This window comes from Pseudochaenichthys georgianus, chromosome 3 (genome assembly GCF_902827115.2).
Source record: "Pseudochaenichthys georgianus chromosome 3, fPseGeo1.2, whole genome shotgun sequence".
NCBI lineage: Eukaryota > Metazoa > Chordata > Actinopteri > Perciformes > Channichthyidae > Pseudochaenichthys > Pseudochaenichthys georgianus.
This window is the reverse complement of record NC_047505.1, coordinates 46,074,988-46,094,699: the sequence shown is the minus strand read 5'-3', so window position 1 is coordinate 46,094,699 and position 19,712 is coordinate 46,074,988. Positions and strand designations below refer to the sequence as shown.

Genomic DNA, 19,712 nt, shown 5'->3' with positions numbered 1-19,712 from the left:
GGATGGCAGAAGACACTACACTACCCAGAATCCCCAGCTATCGTTTGGACTACACCATGTGCTCTTGACAAACCCCGTGATAGTCCTCAAACTCTGTGATTGGAGAGTGTGCTCCGAGGGTTAAGCCGATTCTCGAACAGCACTTGAAATGGGATGGAACCACGGCAGACTGTCCAAAACTGGATTTGAACGGGTCCACCGCGTCCCTCCTCCCCCACCCCGTCCCCAGAACTACACATGCTGGCTATTCTGTTTCGCAACATGTTCTCTATGGCACGTCTCTACTGGGAGTTGTAGTTTTAAAAGACGTTTTCGTATTTCCCATAATAAGAAGTTGCCAGTATTAAACTGTGTACATCCCTGGAGGTTTAGGGGAAAGGAAACACTCACATTTAAAACATATAATTAATAAATGGGTGAAAATTGCTTGTGCCCATTATGGGCAGTATTACTATATATACCCACACGCCAGCTAAGGTCAGAAGAGCTTTATTTAACAGCTGTGTGTGACCCCTGTGATAACATTACATTACATTTGATAAGCCTGAAACATGCACTTGTCAAGGTTCAGAGGCACATTGTGCAAATATGGCAGTAGCCATCGATCAGCTTAAGATAAGATATACTTTATTGATCCCAAGTTGGAACATTTGCGTTACATCAGCATGTGTAACAGTTAAATATGCAGTTGTGTTTATTTGAAAATCATTTAGTATAATCACATAAATTCTGTGTTTTATATTCAACAATTCTGTGTTCTTTATTTATTGATTGTTCAATACCTGACAAGGCCGGAGATGAAATATCTACATACATCTATAAGAGTATAATACATTATGTATAATATCAGTTAAAATAAGTGCTTCAACATAGTTAACATTGCTGGAGGTATGCACACATATTGATAGATGTCTTGTAATGCACTATTGAGGAACCTGCAACCCAAGTTTTTCATTCAGTGCAGAACTACACCACAGTTGTGTAGGCCTATATGATATGTCAATAAACCTTAGAAAATCTTGAAATCTTGAAAGGGATGTGCAAAATAGTCATGACATACAGTCTTTAATTAACAATTAGTAGAGAATAACGAGTAATGAATATACTTTATAGGGATCGTATTAATATCTAATAATAAAAATATTGAAATTCAATAACATGCTTTAACCACCAGGTGTCTCTTTATATCAGCTGTGCACCTTTATGGTGTAAATACAGCCTATCTACCAATTGGATCAAATATAAAAGTGAGCCGAATTAGTGTTGATACTGCAAGGAGACGTATTGTGTGAAAAGAAATGTAAGATGTTGTTTAATGGCTGATATATTTATGATCCACGTCACGTTTTCAGTTCCTCATGTTTGTCTTCTCATCAGGGCTCTATAAATACAGAACTATGGCCGATATGTAATATGTAATGCAGCCGAACCGTGTATTACAATGCCGTTATGTGATGACTTTCAAAGAGAAAAGCAAGCACACTCGGAATAAGGTATTATTATTATTTCGGTCTGTTTCCGGTATTTGTTAATGACGGTGTGCTCTGAGATGTGAGACTGGAATTGCACAGGGGGGAAATAACGTAGGCTATCTTTAGATGCGGATTTTGTTAAACTAATATGTTTAGGCTGTGGACCAACACTATACATTAACGGGGAAGGGGGTAGCAATAAAGATAACACCATTAAACAGTTACACAACATAACAGAAATAATATCGATAGCAGCGTCCCTAGCAACCACCTTGGTAACAATGAAAACGTCGCGATTTCCTGAAGTAATCTTCGTAATAACTAGCAAACTAAAGATCATGTACATCCACTGCACACATAATCTGAAATAACAACTCATATTTCTCGCATCAAATGACATCAAAACGCAATTTTACACCTAGAATAAAACGAAGTTCGGCCATGTTTTCTTTTTCTGCAGGGTGTAGTGCCGAGAGATATGGAGTCAGAGGCGGTGCATCGAAGGTGCAAAAGGGAACTTTAATGAGGAGCAGAAAAGGACATGTTGTCGGGTCGCAGCCCGGGTCGACAAGAGAGAGAGCCAAGAGGGCACACCTACGGCAGGCGTCGAGGTATCCCCGGAAGAGAGGAGCAGTCCCCCCGGGAGGAAGGAGCACAACCCGGCCGCAGGCAGACGTGCCGCGGCGGCGGGCATGAAGTCCTCAGCAGGTGCTGAGGCATCACCGGGAAGCAGGAGAGGCCAGACAGGGTCCCGGAGCGCGCCACCCATGGGCCGATGGAGCATGGGCGACGTCCGGAACTGTCGAGGCGAGAGGGGGTCCAGGAGTGCGCCACCCAGGCGTCGATGATAACGTGAGTGGCGTCTGGAACTGCCGTCGAGGTGGTGAAAAAGATGAGAGTGTCCACATGAGGTCAACCGGCTGGTCGAACCTCCTCTCCGGCACCGGAAAGAAAATTGTTAACAGTCAGATGTCAACAAGTCGTTAGTTGCTAGTTGTCGTTAGCTGTTAGCCGTTGTTAGCTGTTAGCTGTCGTTGTTAGCCGTCGGTAGCTGCTAGCCGTTAGCTGTAGTGGTTAGCTGTTAGCTGGTGTCGACGGCCGCTAGCCAGAAGCCGTTAGCTGGCTGCCATGGGTAGCTGCTAGCCGTCGTTAGCCCCTCGTGGTTAGCCGCTAGTCGTCGTCAGCCCGCGCAGCCAGGACGTGCAGCCGCACGCCCCGAAGAAACAAGCCCACGAGGTAGCAATCGGTTTGCTGGTCGACCCAGCAGGTCGTGCATCGTCCCCCTGCTGGTTGGAAAGCCGATGCAGGAACGGCGAGCAACGTCCCCAGCTCTTCTGCGGGGCGCGCACCGAGCCTCAGTCCGCGTGCCGGTGGCAGCCACGGACGATTCCAAAAATCCCCGGCATTTCGAGAAAGAAACATGAGTTCCTTTTGCCGTGTTCGGGTCCGTCCCGGAAACTTCTCGAGACTTGTCGGGGTCACCAGTGTAGTGCCGAGAGATATGGAGTCAGAGGCGGTGCATCGAAGGTGCAAAAGGGAACTTTAATGAGGAGCAGAAAAGGACATGTTGTCGGGTCGCAGCCCGGGTCGACAAGAGAGAGAGCCAAGAGGGCACACCTATTTATAGGTAACCCATAACATGTCCGTGTGGGAACAATAACCGCAACTGTAGTTCCAAGTATGAATTATGTCCCAGTGGTTAAATAGGTGGTCACCACAAGGGAGACATTTGAAGATCACGTGACATAGACGCCAGCCATCGGAATGAATGGTGAAAAAAAACGGGTTTGTCAAACAGAGCACATGGTGTAGGCCAAACGATAGCTGGGGATTCTGGGTAGTGTAGTGTCTTCTGCCATCCTTTACTCAGAAAACATATTTGTTTCTCCGAATCGAAGGGGAAAAATACAAAAGCATTGGACACAATTTAAACCAATCAATGTTGTGTAATTAACAAGGATAATCTGGTGTTTTTTAGTCGATGAGTAGTGCAGATATCACTGTAAAATCAATCGACAGTAAGAGGAGTACTTACTTCCGGGTGTAAAATTCTCCGTTATCCAATGGGAATGGATGCTCACATTGCCTTTAAGGGCAGCCGGCATAAACGAATGCCGTGCTTCCATGAGCGTCAAATCCCGACGCAGATGGGAATACATTGCAATCAGTTGAAAGCTATTTGCGTCCCTTTATGACGCTGAAGGAGCCTAGGAGCGTCACAATTGGACGCCAAAGACACTGACCAAACGTCGCTATTGGACGCTTAGGGAGTGAGAGTGTGTTGACTAATAAGAGTGACAGGCTGATAGTGACCTGATAGAAACTTTATTATTCACTTAATCACTGATTAAACTAACTTAATCTCATACATTCAGTAAGACAGAGAATGTAAGTGTGCACCCACATGCACTATTTTTGTTTTTAAATACTGTTGTAAATACTCCTGTTGTCATGCTGTGTTCAGACTTAAATCATGTGTGTGATGCCTCATTCAAGACATTCAGTGTCCTTTTTTAACAGAAGACCGTTGCTAGAAGCTGCAGCTAGACTGCAGAAGTATTAGTTTTTTGTTTTTGAGGATGGAAAAATGTCACACACAGATATAGGGAGGCTAGACATATACAATTGATTAATTATGGTTTATAATTTCATGTCAACGCGAAGAAGAAGAAAAGATGGCTCCACTGTTCAGTGTCAACCCTGTGGAGATGGAGGCTATACATCTCCAAAATCATGTTCAGCTTAAGTCTCAGCCAAACTCACAACATTTCTGGAGCCTTGTAGACCCAGAAAACTATAAGAACATTCACCAAGCAGCACTGAACATGTCTGCTTTATTTGGTTCTGTGTACATCCCTTTGTGAAGCAGCTTTTTCTGGCATGAATGTCATGAAATCTAAATACAGAACAAGACCGACTGATGAACATGTAAATGACTCTATTAGAGTGAACCTAAGTGGGTCCAGCAGACACCTCTATGGTAGACTCCATGCAGCGCCAGTCATCTCACTGACTGTAAAAAAGAGTGAATGCACTTATTTTACACGTGCCATAAGATGCTTGCAAGGTGGTGATTAAGGCGATGTATTTACTATGTGGGCCATAATAAGAAGTGAAAACATTGTAATTTGCTCTTGGACATTTATGTGAATCTTCAGTGATGTACTTACTATGTTGTTGTCCATATTAATATGTGAGAAATTGTCGTTTTCTTGGACCTTGATGTGAAGTTAAGATTTTAGATAAGCTTTAGGTATTGCAATTTCACACAAAAGTAGCTTAATTCAACTGATGAGTGCTATGTGAATAAATGTAAGCGATGTACAAGTAGCTCTTGGCCACTTTCATTTTTTCAAAAAGCTCTCAGGTGGAGAAAGGTTGGAGACCCCTGGTTTAGAGCATGGTGGTTACCATGTTTGAATTACCATTTTGTAATTCAAACAGAAATGGGAGTCGATGTTTTGGTTTTAGTTACTATCTGACATCACATACATCGTAGCATAAAAGTTCACCGTTTATTTATAATTAAAAAAAAATATATATATTTAAAAAAAATTATTTTTTTATTTTTGTAAATAATAAAAATCGTGTTCATTGGGCGAGGGAAGGAATGTCAAATGGGAGGGCCTGGCCCTCCCACGGCGCCGGGCATGGCTCCCCTGATGGGAACGCACTTGACCACTGCGCCACACGCCTCCATAATTGTGTCATTGAAGTTTTGCCACATGACGTTTTTTTTGGGGATTATTTTCTGCCACAAACTTGGATTTCTTCCTGTGGGTGTTGAATGACAGTAAGTAGAGCACAACCGATCTGAAAACCACTCATCTGAAGCACCATGAAATCAAGCATACAAATGTTAACTTTGTCAAAGTAAAAGCCTTCATGTTAAGTAACTAAATACTGAACGGTTAGTAAAGACCAAGCTGTCTAGTCAGGATTCAGACAGTATTGCACTTCATTTATTGTCTTGGTTGATTCTGTTGGCTTATATTTTATTTTATCAATAAGGTATTTATATTGTTTTTCCCTTTTGAAACAGATGTTCAGTTATGTTAAAGTCTTTGATTGCACTTCAAGTCTAAAGTTTACATTTTAATTGTTTGGGACTGACTTTTCCTCATTGATGTTTTATGTTTTACTTAATTATGTTTTACTCTCCTTTTCATGTGTATTGATGTTACATCACTGCTAGTGCTACCTAAAACAGTAACGTGAATTTTTATACTGAGAAACTGTGCCTTGAATATATTTTTTTTATTTAGCAAGAGAGTGCACTTTACTTGGTGAAGAAACCAGTGTTAACGTTTGTTGTGTAGGGTGTAGGCCTACCTATACTTGAACACTGAGGAAGCCATATCAACATTCCTGTTGAATTGTTCATTCAGGGATTCATTGCAGAATTAAAACCAGCTCGAAATGGTATTTTGGTCTGATACTCCTTTTTATTTTAGATTTTGTTACTTTGTAAGTGGTTGTACTGTTAAGTAACTTGAAAAATAACCATAATAACCGACATGAAAAAATAGTGTGATAAATATTGTCTATCGTGATACTGCTTGAAAAATATTGTGATATTATATTTTTCAATATCGCCCACCCCTAATTTCCAGTGAAAGTTTCTGTAGGCGTTTTCATAGAGTGAGCATCAACAGGTAAAAATGACTCAGATATCTGTGAATAAGTTGCAGACACGAGTTGGAAGTCAGTCAGAACACTGTGTCTCGGCCTGTCACTCAAAAACATGAAATACATATTTAACTTTTAAGCAATCCCGTAGTTCCCAAAGCACAGTCATAATTATTTAATTTTAAGGATACCTCTTCCTCTTCCTATTGAGGGAGGATTGAAAGACATATTTAGAATATAAAATCTTGCTAAATATTCTTTATGAATGTATGCAGGGGTCTTTGTAACGTTAAGAGAGACTGCAGCAAATCCACATAAAAAACTGTGAAGCCTTGTGAAGTACAAGTGGATATTTGCATAATAAAAAAAACTTGAATGGAGCTACAGTGTGTGCAGGTTGATATATTGTCCCAATTGATGTCATATCCCAGTGTTGGTTGGATCAATCCAGGGTGTGGGAAGAAGTGAAAGTAGGGAAGAAGCGAGATTACAGACCTCTGCAGCACGCTCTTCATCTCTTCTTGAGGCTAGCCACCTGAGGATACATTAGCCACTATTAGCAACATACACCAACACCTCTGACTGTACTGAAGCTGCTCCAGTTGCATTGTGGGTGTTCTAAGATGAAGGTATTGATGAAGTAAAAAAGCATATGAAAAAATATATTTCTTATAGTGATGTGACCAACAGTAAAATACGCTTTGAGTGACAGGTGGGTGCTCTCACAGGTCGCAAGCTGCTAGCGAACATCTACGGTGCTCCACCTCTTTAGTGTAGAGTAAGGCGGTGTGGGCACGGCACTTTAAACTTCAGAACGGCTCTTTAGAAACCAAAGTGTATTGTCCAAATGTTTTATGTGCATCACCGTATAACACTCACTATACTGTAGGAGCAAACAGACCTGCAAAACGGTGTAAATCATTTTCTGAAACACAGATTAGGGTTTTTACCAATTTAAAGGGGACCTATCATGCAAAATGCACTTTTTGATGTCTTTTATACAGAAATATGTGTCCCCGGTGTGTCAGGGACCTCATAGCGCCAACAAATAAAACCCTTTCTCTTTTCCTCCTTACCCAAATATTTTAAAAACGGGGGTACAACGAGCGGATACAGATTTGCTGCCGATATTACGTCATTTCGGATGGCGGACCCACAGAAAGTTCCTATCAGAAACAATGCCTGGCGTGTTTTGAACGTAATCTCGTCTTTGTTTACATTAGCAAGCCTCGCTAACACTCAGAGCTAACCTGTACTGTGTAGAGCACATGTGTTTAAAAAGCAGGAAATACAAAAAAGTAACTCACCTTGTAATAAACCCGCAAGAGAAAAAGCATTTGAGCTCCATATTGTTTCAGAAATAATCCTTGATGTGGTTTAGAACAGGATGGCGTTTTATCACAGCAGAATTTAACTGTATCTCCGGTAGAATTCTGATCAGGCATTAGCCTCTTCTTTTTTTTTCAAGCTAAGGACCCAAAATCCGCGTTTCTCTAACAGGGCTGCAAAAGAGGGGTGTGAGCAGTATGAGGCATGGCTACAACGGGTGATCTGTTTGGTATTTTAAGCAAAATACTTCACAGACATGTTTTGTATAGGTTTGGCCCTACAATATATTTTTCCAATATAGCATATTAGGTCCACTTTAAATGCAACTGACCATAATTGTCATCATGTTAACTGAGGCTATTTTAGACCGAACGTCATAGTCTAGCAAACCTGATCAAACTGCTCCCAGAGAGTACATTATTTTCAATGTTTTGATATTCTAATTTTCAACAACTCAGCTCCAGTAACTCTACCTAAATATGAAGCTTCAATCATAAAAGCCCCATGATAAACACACATGCTACATGTATGTGTTCGAGAGATGCTTGCTCCAACGATTGTTCATAATGACCCAGATGTTTAAACACATTTGCACATACTTTATGCACATTGAAGAAAAGTAGACTTTTGTACAATATCTCACTAAATATATTTACATGACATACAATTCGCCATCAGTGCAATACATAGGAATGTTGCATATTTACCAAATGTTACTCTTTCCTTTATGAAGAAAATAAATTCCAATGACAGAAGCTGATATAACTAATGTGTAAAGTAACATGTGCAACTTTCATATTGGTTAACAGCTTCACAGGAAATAAAAAAAATAAAATCTTATTACCACCCTATCAATAATCATATATCAAGCATTGAAAAAGTAATAGATCACATGTACATATTTCATCATATCATACATGTAATGGATTGCTTTTGTACAAATATTCTATATAACTTTGGCAGTTTATCAGGAACAAAGTTATCGGAAAAATATGAAACAATAATATCAAACTGTCAGTAATGTCATGTAAGCTTGCCTTCCAAAGCTCATGTTCACAGTGGTCATTCAGAAAGGCTGGAAGCTGATGGCCAAAAACAAGGAACAAAAGCCCGAAAAAAAAAAAGGAAAACATTTCCATCCTTTCTGCTAAGACTGTTAGCACTGGAGGCTGTCGTCATTGTTGTCATGGTTATAAAATTACAAACACCTATGAAGGTTTACATAGCAGTCATCGCCATTTAAAAAAACATGGTCTATTTTCAGGTCGACTTAAAATACAAACAGTTTGAAGGCAAGGGGACAGGACCCTGCTCGGTGGTCACTGTGGAATCATGGGAGAGACATGACCGAGAAGAGGACATGCACAACAGTGCTGTGAGGAAGAACGTGAAGCCAAAAAACGAGGGTGCAAAATGAAAAGACTCTGCAACAATCAAAACGCCACACTGTCAGAAAACGACTTACACCGGACAAAATAATCGAGCAAATTTCAAACATACTAAGTTCACCATAATTCATATACGTTGGTTTTGTTCTTTTTTTCACTGGTTTGGCACTTTATTGGAACAAATTTCTGTTCAAAAAGACTAAATGTTGTACAAAAGGTATTTCATGTCTCGTTAACATAACTCGTAGAATATAGTACTTAATAGTAAGCATACGTTAAGTAAACACTTGTACATACTGTAGTTTTTAAAATGAACATTCCAACAGATGTTTTACGCACATGCACAAAAACAAACAAACACAACTCTCTCTCTCTGTCACTGTCTTGCTGCCTCGCCACATGTGGGCCTCCTGCGCTTCTCTTTGGACATTCTCCAGCTTCTCTTCAGAAAGAACATCTGTTGCTACTGCCCTTTCTCCTTCTCCCTTTTCTATTCATCTTCCACTTAAGACAACACAACTCTTTTAATAGTGCGTTTTTGCTGCACATTACGACACTTCCTCCGCCGAGCGTGTGTCCGTCTTGAGACGCACAAACTCTTTGGCCACCTCGTCGGTGGTCCTTTGAGAGAGTATCCTCATGATGGTGAGGCCGGTTTCGTCCATGGAGACGCTCTTCACCAGCGGGTAGTTTGCGGAGCAGCTGCCATTGTCCGCCAGCTCTTTGAGCTGAATCACCGTCATGCCGATGATGCGGTCGTCGCGAGCAAAGCAGTAGTCCTTCACTGAGACGTGGAGCTCGTAGACCTCCGGACCGTGTTCGTTACTGAGAACACTGCGGAGGAAAGACACCGAGAGATCAGAGAGGGGACAAATATTATGTTCACAAGCCAAATCAGGACTGTTTTACGACACTGCAGTACTACAGTATATAACAGGATATTAAAAGGAGATGATGAACCTGGATAATAGAAAAGTCAGTTACCATTTCAAACTGTCAAAAGGGTTGAAAGTCACTTAAAATTAACTTGACTTCTATGTAATTTTTTAAAGATGGATCAAATTAAACAAAAAGTGTCACTCTGAGGAATTGTTCATGGACACACACTGATTGCTTTCGGATACTGACATTTGGATTTCTTGGCAGCTGGATATAATATGTCAGTAGAAGTCTCGGGACAACTACCGAAAAACCTTCTTAGTATCTGTGTGGCTGCGATGAGTCGTTTCAATCATACTTTGCAAGTTAAATGAATTGCTCTATTCAAATTCTTCTTTGTTTCAAACCATCTTTTTGTTTCAGGTTATTTTCTGATATCCCCAGCAACTTTTACAACTTCTTAAAATTAAAATGACATGCCAGAAGTGAATCCAAATGCAGACAGCCCTGAGCCTGAACTGATCGCGAAAGGCGTTGCTACATCTCGCACTAAAACCGTTTAAGCTGTGTGACTTTAGTTGGATCGGCTCAGAATGACAGTGGTAAAGAAGAGCCTAAAGATTCATCAAACCGTCTCTTCACTTCCTTCAAGAGTTTCAATGAAGCAAAAGTGTCGGTAAAGCAATTTGAACTCCACTCACAACCTACAACTTCTGGAACAACTTTTGGAGTAAGGTATTACAGGTATCATGTTTTATGTAGGTTGCTGGAGGAAAGACTTTAGTGTGCAGAAAGCATACTGAACACTTCTCTGAAGATACTGTTAAATGGTTATGGTACAGGATGTCTCAGAAATTTGATTTGTAGGTTGTATGTACATTATAGGCTTGGGGAGTCACAGATTATTTGTAACATGATTATGTAATCAGGATACAACAAAAAAGGTTAATTTATTCACTTAAAGTTACATAAGAAAATGAATGATCAGATTATTGGTACATTTTTCGTCATAGGTAGACGTACTACTGTTCTGTAGGTGTATCCTATAATTTAAAAGGACACATTTTTTATACTAAATATCTTGGTTTCTTCCTGGTTACATTGTTCTGTTGCGTTACATAAGACACTTAAGTAACAAAAAACATATTATTTTCTCTTGTTTTTTGCATTTCATATTCTAACGGAAAGTAATCAGGATACATTACTTTCATATTGTGATACTTAGTTTAAGTTACTAATAATATTTTATAACATGTAACTAACTATTGTAACATAATACATTTTGTAAGTAACCCTTCCATCCCAGGTAATAATCATAGGTGCTTTTAAACATGCCCTAGTCTTTGCCTCCTTTCTCCTCCCCTCTGTAACGAACACTCAGCACGGTGACTTACTATTGGAATGTTTCGTTGTACTTTGGTGACCAGTTGTTATTCTTGGTCTTGGTGCTGAATTTGCGCTTCTTGTCAGCCAGGTGCGGTCCCACGGCGTTGACCTCTACAAACGGCCGGAACATGGCGTTGGTCTGCCAGATGAGGTTGTTCACTGCGACCACTGAGAAACACACACAAATATCTATCAGAAGTGTAGATAAGGTTTAAGCTAAAGCAGATCCTCGTCAAACATTAGCATTGTTTAAATGTATTCTTGGCCCCATTATTGGAAGTGTCTTTATCCTCTTCACCAAGATGATTGTCTGAATGTATACACATTTGTATTTTATGCTGAGATGCTTTCAGAGCAAGTACAAAACAATTTGATAGCAGATACATTTCCACCTCTCTGGAATATTATTGGTAATCATCTTAAGATGTAAGTGCCTGTGAGTCAAATTGCAACATTATCATTATATGCAGAACATTTAGCATGGTCGATACATCAACCATAAAAGGCTGAGATACTGATTCTATGTTGGTCTGTTATGGTTGTCAAGGGAAAATAATAAAGAAAGGCTAAAGTGCATGTTTTTATCCTGTCAAAATAGAAACATCCATCTATGATTGCTATAGTAACCTCGCTGGCAATCACGTTGTCATGTAACTGCTGTGGGCTGATTACAGCTGATTGCCAGCTGCAGTGCGTATGGTGCGACTTCAGGAGGGGGAAGGGAAATAATTGGCATTGATGAGTCCGATCGTTGTCGCTGACATTTAGGAAACAAAGATCTGGAGGATAGGAGAGTCATACTGTAGACGCAGGTTTTTGGTTGTAACAACATTGATCTGCTGATGTCGCTAGATGTCATCAAGATTCCTAACTGCGAAAACGTTTTGCTAATCCATCATGTATATGTGGAGTTATTTGAGTGGATAAATTAACACCTTGACAAACTCATTTTCTTGCCACTGCTCATGTCTTTTTATAATTATGTCGCAATACATCCATAAATTGTCAACACATTTGATGAAAAGCCCCACATGTTATGGCACATTTCCACTGCAGCCCCGTTTAAGCGTCCCTAAGCGTCCTCGCTTAGGCCTCGGGCTGCCTCACTCAAGCCTCGGACGGCCAGCGAGGCAGCCCGAGGCCTGAGCGAGGACGCTTAGGGCCGACCTGGGGTAGCAACGCAGTGTAGGCGGGGCGATCGGCTTTGTTGTTCCGTCGAGCTCCCGCTGGATTTTATCATCCCCAATGAGATGTAGGAACCGTCACCTCCTCGGTCGACCACGGTGTGCTTTTCTTTGACGTTGCCATTTTTGTAGCTCCTCCGTTTACAAACATGCTGTGTATAAAAATGCTGCAAGCTTGCTTCTAGATATATGCGACGCTAGGGATGATCTCGCGCGCGATCTTGTGACGATTCTCTCTGACCAATCAGCAGTCGAGAGTGTTGACGTCACTAGTTCAGCCCTGGCCTGATAGAACCACGATTTTATGGGGCCGGAAAAAGAGGGGAAACGTACCCACTAGCCGGTGCTACGCTATATGAAAAGGCCACCAAAAACGGGCCTGGCCGCTTGAGGACGATTAAGGACGCTTAAGGACACTTAGACGGGGCTACCCGCTGCAGTGGAAATGCGCCATTAAACTATTGGTGGTACTAGCGTCGCAGATAAAAACACTTTTCCAAGCAATACATGATAATTGACTTCCTCAGTGACTACAAGAATAAAAAACGAGACCTATATAGTGAGTACAACCCCAGCTGTGTGTTAATGTCCTTATTTTCTGTTCAAAGCAGACATTTATAACAATGCTGCTAATCATGGCGCAGCAGCACTATCATATAAATGAGATTACCGCCATGAGCTGTCCATGCTGTGTCTTTGAACATGTGCAGGTGTTAATACTATTAAACAGGAATGTCACAAAGTAAGTGTGAGTAAAGGTGATGCTCACCCTTCACGCTGACTTTGTGCTCTCCAGTGCCAGGGTGAGAGATGAGAGTCACTTGCATCGACACCTCCCCCACGGATCCGTTGGATGACTGACCTGAACACACACCAAAACAACAACAGGAGAATTTAAAAGAGGCATAATAGAAATCACAGAGAAGAAATAGAGGGATTGGGTAACCAACATAAAGCCAGAGTGAGAGAGATGGAGAGAGGATGAAAGGAAACAATCCAAAACTGTAGGTGCAGCTTTTTTCGTGGATGAGGTATCCAGAAATTGATCCAAACAGCGGTGTATAAACACCTTTCTGTGTCAAAGCTGAAAAACTAAACCCAGGGTACAGGAAGGGGAGTCGACTTGGATTCACCCCTATTAGAGCCCAGTAGCAACAAGAGCCAGGGTTTACTTTAGCTTGAGGCTGAACAAGTAAAACAACAAGGATAGAAAAAAGAAACATGAAGTAATCTAATTGGTTTGAAGGCCACGGAGGAGGCAGATGGTGTGAAGGGAAACGCTCAAAAAATAATGTTGTGCTCAGTGAAATCATCAAACCGTCCAAGTCGACAGAAGCACAATCAAAACATTGGATTTGGCTCTATTCTAAATTAAAGCAAAACAACGTACAAGAAAGGAGTGAGAGAGGAGAGAGGAGTGTGGGCATCACACCTTGCGCAATTACATCAAAATCAAAGGTTCAATCACACAGGGACATGTTTCTGCCAGAAAACGATTTGATTTCAGACAATGTGTCTCACTTTGCTCGATACAGGGCTTCCTGACTCGTGTTTCATCCCGCCCCAGGACAATAAGATATTGAACACTGGACGGTGTGCTGATGTGGTTGGTTAAAGAGCATGATCCAATATATTATCAATATGTGCCGAACATGCGGTGCAACTTATAGTAAATGGTAATGAAGAAACAAACCCCCTGATTTATTGTAATAAGGCCCCGAGAGGCTGAGGGCAAAAACACATTTCTGCTGCACAATTAAGCCCTGGACTTTTGGGAAATGAACCGAGCAACGGCACTGCACATTTACTTCAGCTACAACGGTTGAAATAGTTTTAAATAAATAGATTTTGTACGTTTTCCCGGACACCGTCACCGACACACAGCAGATACTCGAATGGGGAGTTTAAGGGAGAGCTGATTTAGAATAAGAAGAATGGCACATAAGGTAGATAATGGAGAATAAAAGCAGATACATCTGTGGTGGTCGAGAGTCAGCAGATAAAATGAGGAAAAGGCTAACAAAAGGACAGAGTAGTAACTGATAAGAGGGGTGAGTTGAAGACATTAATTGTTGCAGAGTTGCGGTTAATTGATTGAAAGTGTTGCCCTTTACTGTCTCGAATAACGTTAGCCTGAATGCAGGCTAAGATTCCTTTTCAGGCAGAACGCTGTAAAACATTTGCTGTATGAACAAAGATGATAAAACAAAGACCATCTATAGGGGCATCCGTAGTGAATTATCTTGCTTTCCTAATGCTTTATGACTACACTAATTAGTATACATTTTGAAGCCATAAGGATCCAGCAGTGATTTATGTAAATGCATAAAAAGCATTAGACTTTAATTACCAGCAACAATAAAAAGTCATGATAAAGCCTGCAATATTAAAGATGTCTCAATATGTATTCATTAGCATCCTGACCTCACTTGCTTATCGAGGTGGATATAGGAGAGTAAAGCTTGGCATTATGTATTTTAGCACCATTAGTAAACCTCTTGTCGCTAAAGCATATATGAGACTCTTATTATCAGCCACAACAGTGAGGTTGGTGTGTGTGTGTGTGTGTGCGTCTGTGTGGGTGGGTGTGTGTGTGTGTGTGTGTCTGTGTGTGTGTGTGTGTGTCGGTGTGTGCGTCTCTGTGTCGGTGTGTCTATGTGTGTGTGTGTGTGTGTGTGTGTGTGTGTGTCGGTGTGTGCGTCTCTGTGTCGGTGTGTCTATGTGTGTGTGTGTGTGTGTGTGTGTGTGTGTGTGTGTGTGTGTGTGTGTGTGTGTGTGTGTGTGTGTGTGTGTGCGTGTGTGTGTGTGTCATCATGGCATAATGTCTTTCTGGAGACACCTGCTGCACGAGGACCTTCCAATGATGAGGTTTTCATCCCTAATTATTCAGGTGTTTCTACTTCTGTCTGTCTGTCTCGCTGGGGACAGATTATGTGACCATGTGGTGCTGCAACTGTGCAAATGCAGTTACGAAAGCTTACAGGTGTGCAGCTCAGATCAAAGTAAAGGTCAAGTTCAAAGATAGGAGTGGTGCAATTAAGGGCGCTGGAAAAAGGGAGGTAGACACATAATGAAGCGGCCTTTAGGACCCCACTTTGAGCCCCTGGTCTGATTTAAAGTCACTGCTGGTGTGATCTGATTGCGAAATTGTCTGTAGTTCAACACAAGTCACAGCTTTAAAGTGTTATGACTGTAACTATAGTGTATTGAAAAGTATTATGTAAATGTATGAGTGTAGTTACGATGAATTATAGTTGGCCTCTTTATGAACTATAAGGGTGGTATGTTTTTTTTTTATAGAAAGTGTTACTTAAAAGATGTGTTATTATTACTGTCCAATGATATAGCTTCAAATAGCTATGAGGCTAACAAACAGGAAGAGGGGAATAGACGAGAGCATAGCATGGTCTAAATGTGTCAGAGCACAGGGGTTGGTGATCAATGAAACGGTCTCCACTGTGCTTCATCAAGCATCATCACATCCCCACACTGTTTACTGTCCTAATGCCCATCTACCACCTCACTAGTTCCACGTATAGGCTGCAAGACACAGAGAGAATGGATGCTCGTAGGTCCTGCTGCCTGCCTGACTAGCTTTCTGCCTTTGCCATCTTGTTTCCTGCTGCCAGCCTTTGCATCGTTCTGCAAGGCTGAGCACACCGAGCAGCCGGGAGCTTAAAGCTTCCACGCCCCACTGGGCAGACTTCCCACTCGAATCTCTATCCGGGCACCTTGTTAGAGATGGAGTAACAACATTCCACATAGAGACGGATGGATGTGACGACAACAGATAAAGAGGGTCTGTGATGACAGAGGGAACGAGAGCTAATGGGAATTTATACATTTCACACTTCGGATGTAGCTTAATACGTTTGTGTCATGACAGGGTTTTTATGTGTTTCTAATAAGGAAGAGAGAAATAGAGCATGGAAGTCTTCCAGCCCCTCAGGCTATGGGGTGAAGTGGCCACTGGAAAGTTTGCTTATTTCTTTTCTCCTGAATGCAATAAAGAACTTAAACAGTTAAGGGGATAAATGCAATTACTGCGAATTCCGTTGCAACCAAAGAACATGACGTGACACAGAGATATCCTCAGAGCACATAGACTGTTGTGGAAAGGAAGCTAACACTGATGGGAAAACAGAGATATATAATGCTTAAAAGAAGCCAGGACTGGAGTCATTATTTGTAATCACTTCTAACAACAAATAGAAGCAGCTGCTGATTTGCTGGTAGTAAGGCTTTTCACCTGTATCACTTAAAATATACTGTTACAGGAGCAAATGGCTGTGTGACCTCATGTTGATCACTAATAGAGTTAATCAAGTTGAATTGGAATATGTTTACTCTTAACTAGTGTCAGACAAAAGGGCTGTGACACAATAGTTTCCACAATAATTAGCATGGTACAGCATCACATGTTGTGCCTGAGGTAAAGCCACTCCCTAAACTGAAACGTAATTCAATCTTGGCTAGCTCATTACCTTGAGAGGTTTGGGTGCATATATATTTCTTGATCAAGGCATCTGTAGGTTGAGTGTAAAGGCTGAGAGCATATTTGAGGGACCTCATATCGGGGCTCTTTTCCAGGAAGGTTTTCTTCAGCCCGTTTCCTCCAGCATGGAAGTATTGCTGTAAAAAAACAAACAGGAAGGAACAGATTTATACTTCATCCTGAGGTGAACATAAACTTTGAAACAGCATTGAACATGACGCAAACTCTTGTTTAGATCACACAAGACAGGATACAGATGGCTGAGAGAAAAGCCCATTATTATGTGGACAGTGTGCATTTCACAAGGAGGGGGAAACAGTTTAACAGACCAGACAAGAGACAACAGTAATTGCCCCTTTTGTAGCTAATGACCATGCATTTAAATCTGAAACCCATGCTTGGTTGGTTAATGCACATTTGTCCTGTTAAGCACAGACAGGGCTTTGCTTCCTCTTCCAACCCTGTCACCACTCCCACATGTGGAGGATTGGAGGGTGACCAAGGACAGATCTTATTAAAAAAGGAGGTGTTGCTGAAAAGTGAAGATGAGTACTCGGAGAGACTGTCTCAACCCTATATTGTTTTGTCCTTGCTCTCCTCTGTAACACATGATCATTATAGGAACACAGGTTTATTTGTCGGGCTGTTTGCAGAGTTAGTGTAGGGTCTGTTGTCGTGATCAAAGTAAAAAAAGGAGATATGCCTCATAACCTCAAAGGCACTGGACACAATTTAAAATACAGTAGACAGAGATTGCATTTAGCTGCCTGGTGACATTTGAGCCACATCATTACATTACATGTTAGACGCTTTTATCCAAAGCGACTAACATACTCAATACTGTGGGCAATCCCCACAGGAGCAATTTGGGGTGAAGTGTCTTGCCCAGGGACATACTGGCCATTTCTCAATCTCGAGGATACTGGCTTCCAAGTCAATATTTCAAGGATGCTACGTCATCGAGTGCCGCCGAAGGACTGTTCCAATCTCCAGCATACTTGGAAGGCCGCGTCCTTGGTTTGGGGAAATGTTGAGGCTGCACATGGGTAGAAAGTCCGGACCGGATTTTAAAGCAAGGTCGGGTCTTGGTATCATCCACATAAATGTCAGAAGTCTACTTCCTAAAATGGACCACATGAAAATCTGGGCAAAATCCTCTGATTCTGATGTTCTTGTTTAATCTGAAACTTGGCTAAAGAAATCTATCACGGACAAAGACATTGCAATTAAGGGTTACAATGTGTTTCGTTGTGACCGTCCCAGAAAAGGTGGTGGTGTTGCAATTTATATAAAAACAAAATGTCATGCTACCATCCAATCATCTGTGTCTCTTAGCAGACAATTTGAACTACTTGCGCTGAAATTGGAACTTCTTAAGGGTCAGTTTATCACTGTTGTAGGGTGCTATAGACCCCCTTCAGCAAGCATTGAGGCTTTATCATCATTGAGTCATAAGTTATCTTGCTTGGATTTTAATGAGATTTTAATTGCTGGAGACTTTAATTGGGACTGGTTGTCCTCTGTCTCCAATAGTTTTAAATCAACCTGTGACTCTTTTAATCTTACGCAATTTATCAATAGCCCAACTCGTCCTAATCTTAAACACCAAGATAAATCGTCTCTTATCGACTTATTTTTAACAAATGCCCCTCATAAATTTTTGGATATTGGTATTTTTGTAAATGATATAAGTGACCATTGCGCTATAGCTACAATCAGGCAAGCTAAACTTCCAAAAACAAGACCACAAATAGTTTTTAAACGTGACTTTAAACATTTTTGCGAGCAAGCATTTTTTCATGACCTGTGGGATTTTGATTGGAACAAGATCTCTCTCATTAGTGATGTTGAACTGGCATGGGATTATTTTCATGGCTTTTACTAGAATTATAAACAAACATGCTCCTTTCCGCAAATGTAGGGTGAAAGGGCTAAAAAATCCCTGGTTTCGTCCTCAACTGGCCAGCATTCTAAAAGAAAGGGATATTGCGTGGTCAAGGGCCAGAAAATCAAAATCCCAAGTGGATTGGATTGTTTTTAGACAGCTCCGAAATCATTTCACCTTCCTAGTTAAAAAGGCTAAATCTGAGTACTACATTTCTAATACTACTAGTAACTTACATGATCCAAAGACATTTTGGAAGGTAATAAAAAACTCATTTGGAACAGAAACTAAAAATGAATTACCAGCCTGCATTGTTACAGACTCGCAAACCCTCACTGACAAATCGGCCATTCTCAACTGCTTTAATGAACATTTGATTTCATCTGGTTCTTTGTTTGAGTCCCTACATTCGGGCACTGGACAGAACGTTGATTCCTCACCACCTTCATCCCATCCCATGGCTCAGCCATTCAATTTCACTTTTATCGAGGTGATAGAGGTCCATAAAGCATTGCAGAATCTGGATCCACACAAATCGGCAGGTCCGGACAAACTTCCTCCTCATTTTCTTAAATTAGCAGAAGACTTTATATCTGAGCCGCTTACTTATCTTTTTAATTTAACTCTTTCCAACAATGAGATTCCTAACATATGGAAATCTGCATATGTTCTTCCTTTACTGAAAGGAGGGGATCCCTCATCTGTTAATAATTATAGGCCAATTTCTAAATTATGTGTTGTAGCGAAGGTCCTCGAAAAGCTTCTCAGTGAACAACTTAAATTATTCTTGGACACAAATGATATTCTGTCAGGACACCAATCCGGTTTTAGAAAACAACACAGCACAACAACTGCTGCTATTAAAGTGGTGAACAACATAATTGAGGCATTGGACTGTAAAAAGTATTGTGCAGCTCTATTTATTGATTTGTCAAAGGCGTTTGACACAGTTGATCATTATCATCCTGACGGAAAGACTTCACAGTATCGGCTTATCTAGGCATACTGTAGGTTGGTTTTTAAATTATTTATCAGCGAGAATCCAATGCGTCCAATTATCTGGGT

At 41.1% G+C, this 19,712-nt stretch overlaps 1 protein-coding gene across 1 annotated transcript in view; it reads right to left on the bottom strand.

Moving 5' to 3' along the window:
- Positions 1-8,014: 8,014 nt before the first annotated feature.
- Positions 8,015-19,712, bottom strand: part of LOC117440391 (protein unc-13 homolog C) — a 125,020-nt gene continuing 113,322 nt past the window's right edge. Inside the window, exons 30-33 of the mRNA XM_071207196.1 lie at positions 16,752-16,899; positions 13,037-13,129; positions 11,092-11,251; positions 8,015-9,652 (exon numbers count right to left, since the gene is read on the bottom strand). Coding sequence (XP_071063297.1) covers positions 9,367-9,652; positions 11,092-11,251; positions 13,037-13,129; positions 16,752-16,899 — 687 coding nt within the window. The 3' untranslated portion in view covers positions 8,015-9,366. The remainder of the gene's footprint in view (positions 9,653-11,091; positions 11,252-13,036; positions 13,130-16,751; positions 16,900-19,712) is intronic.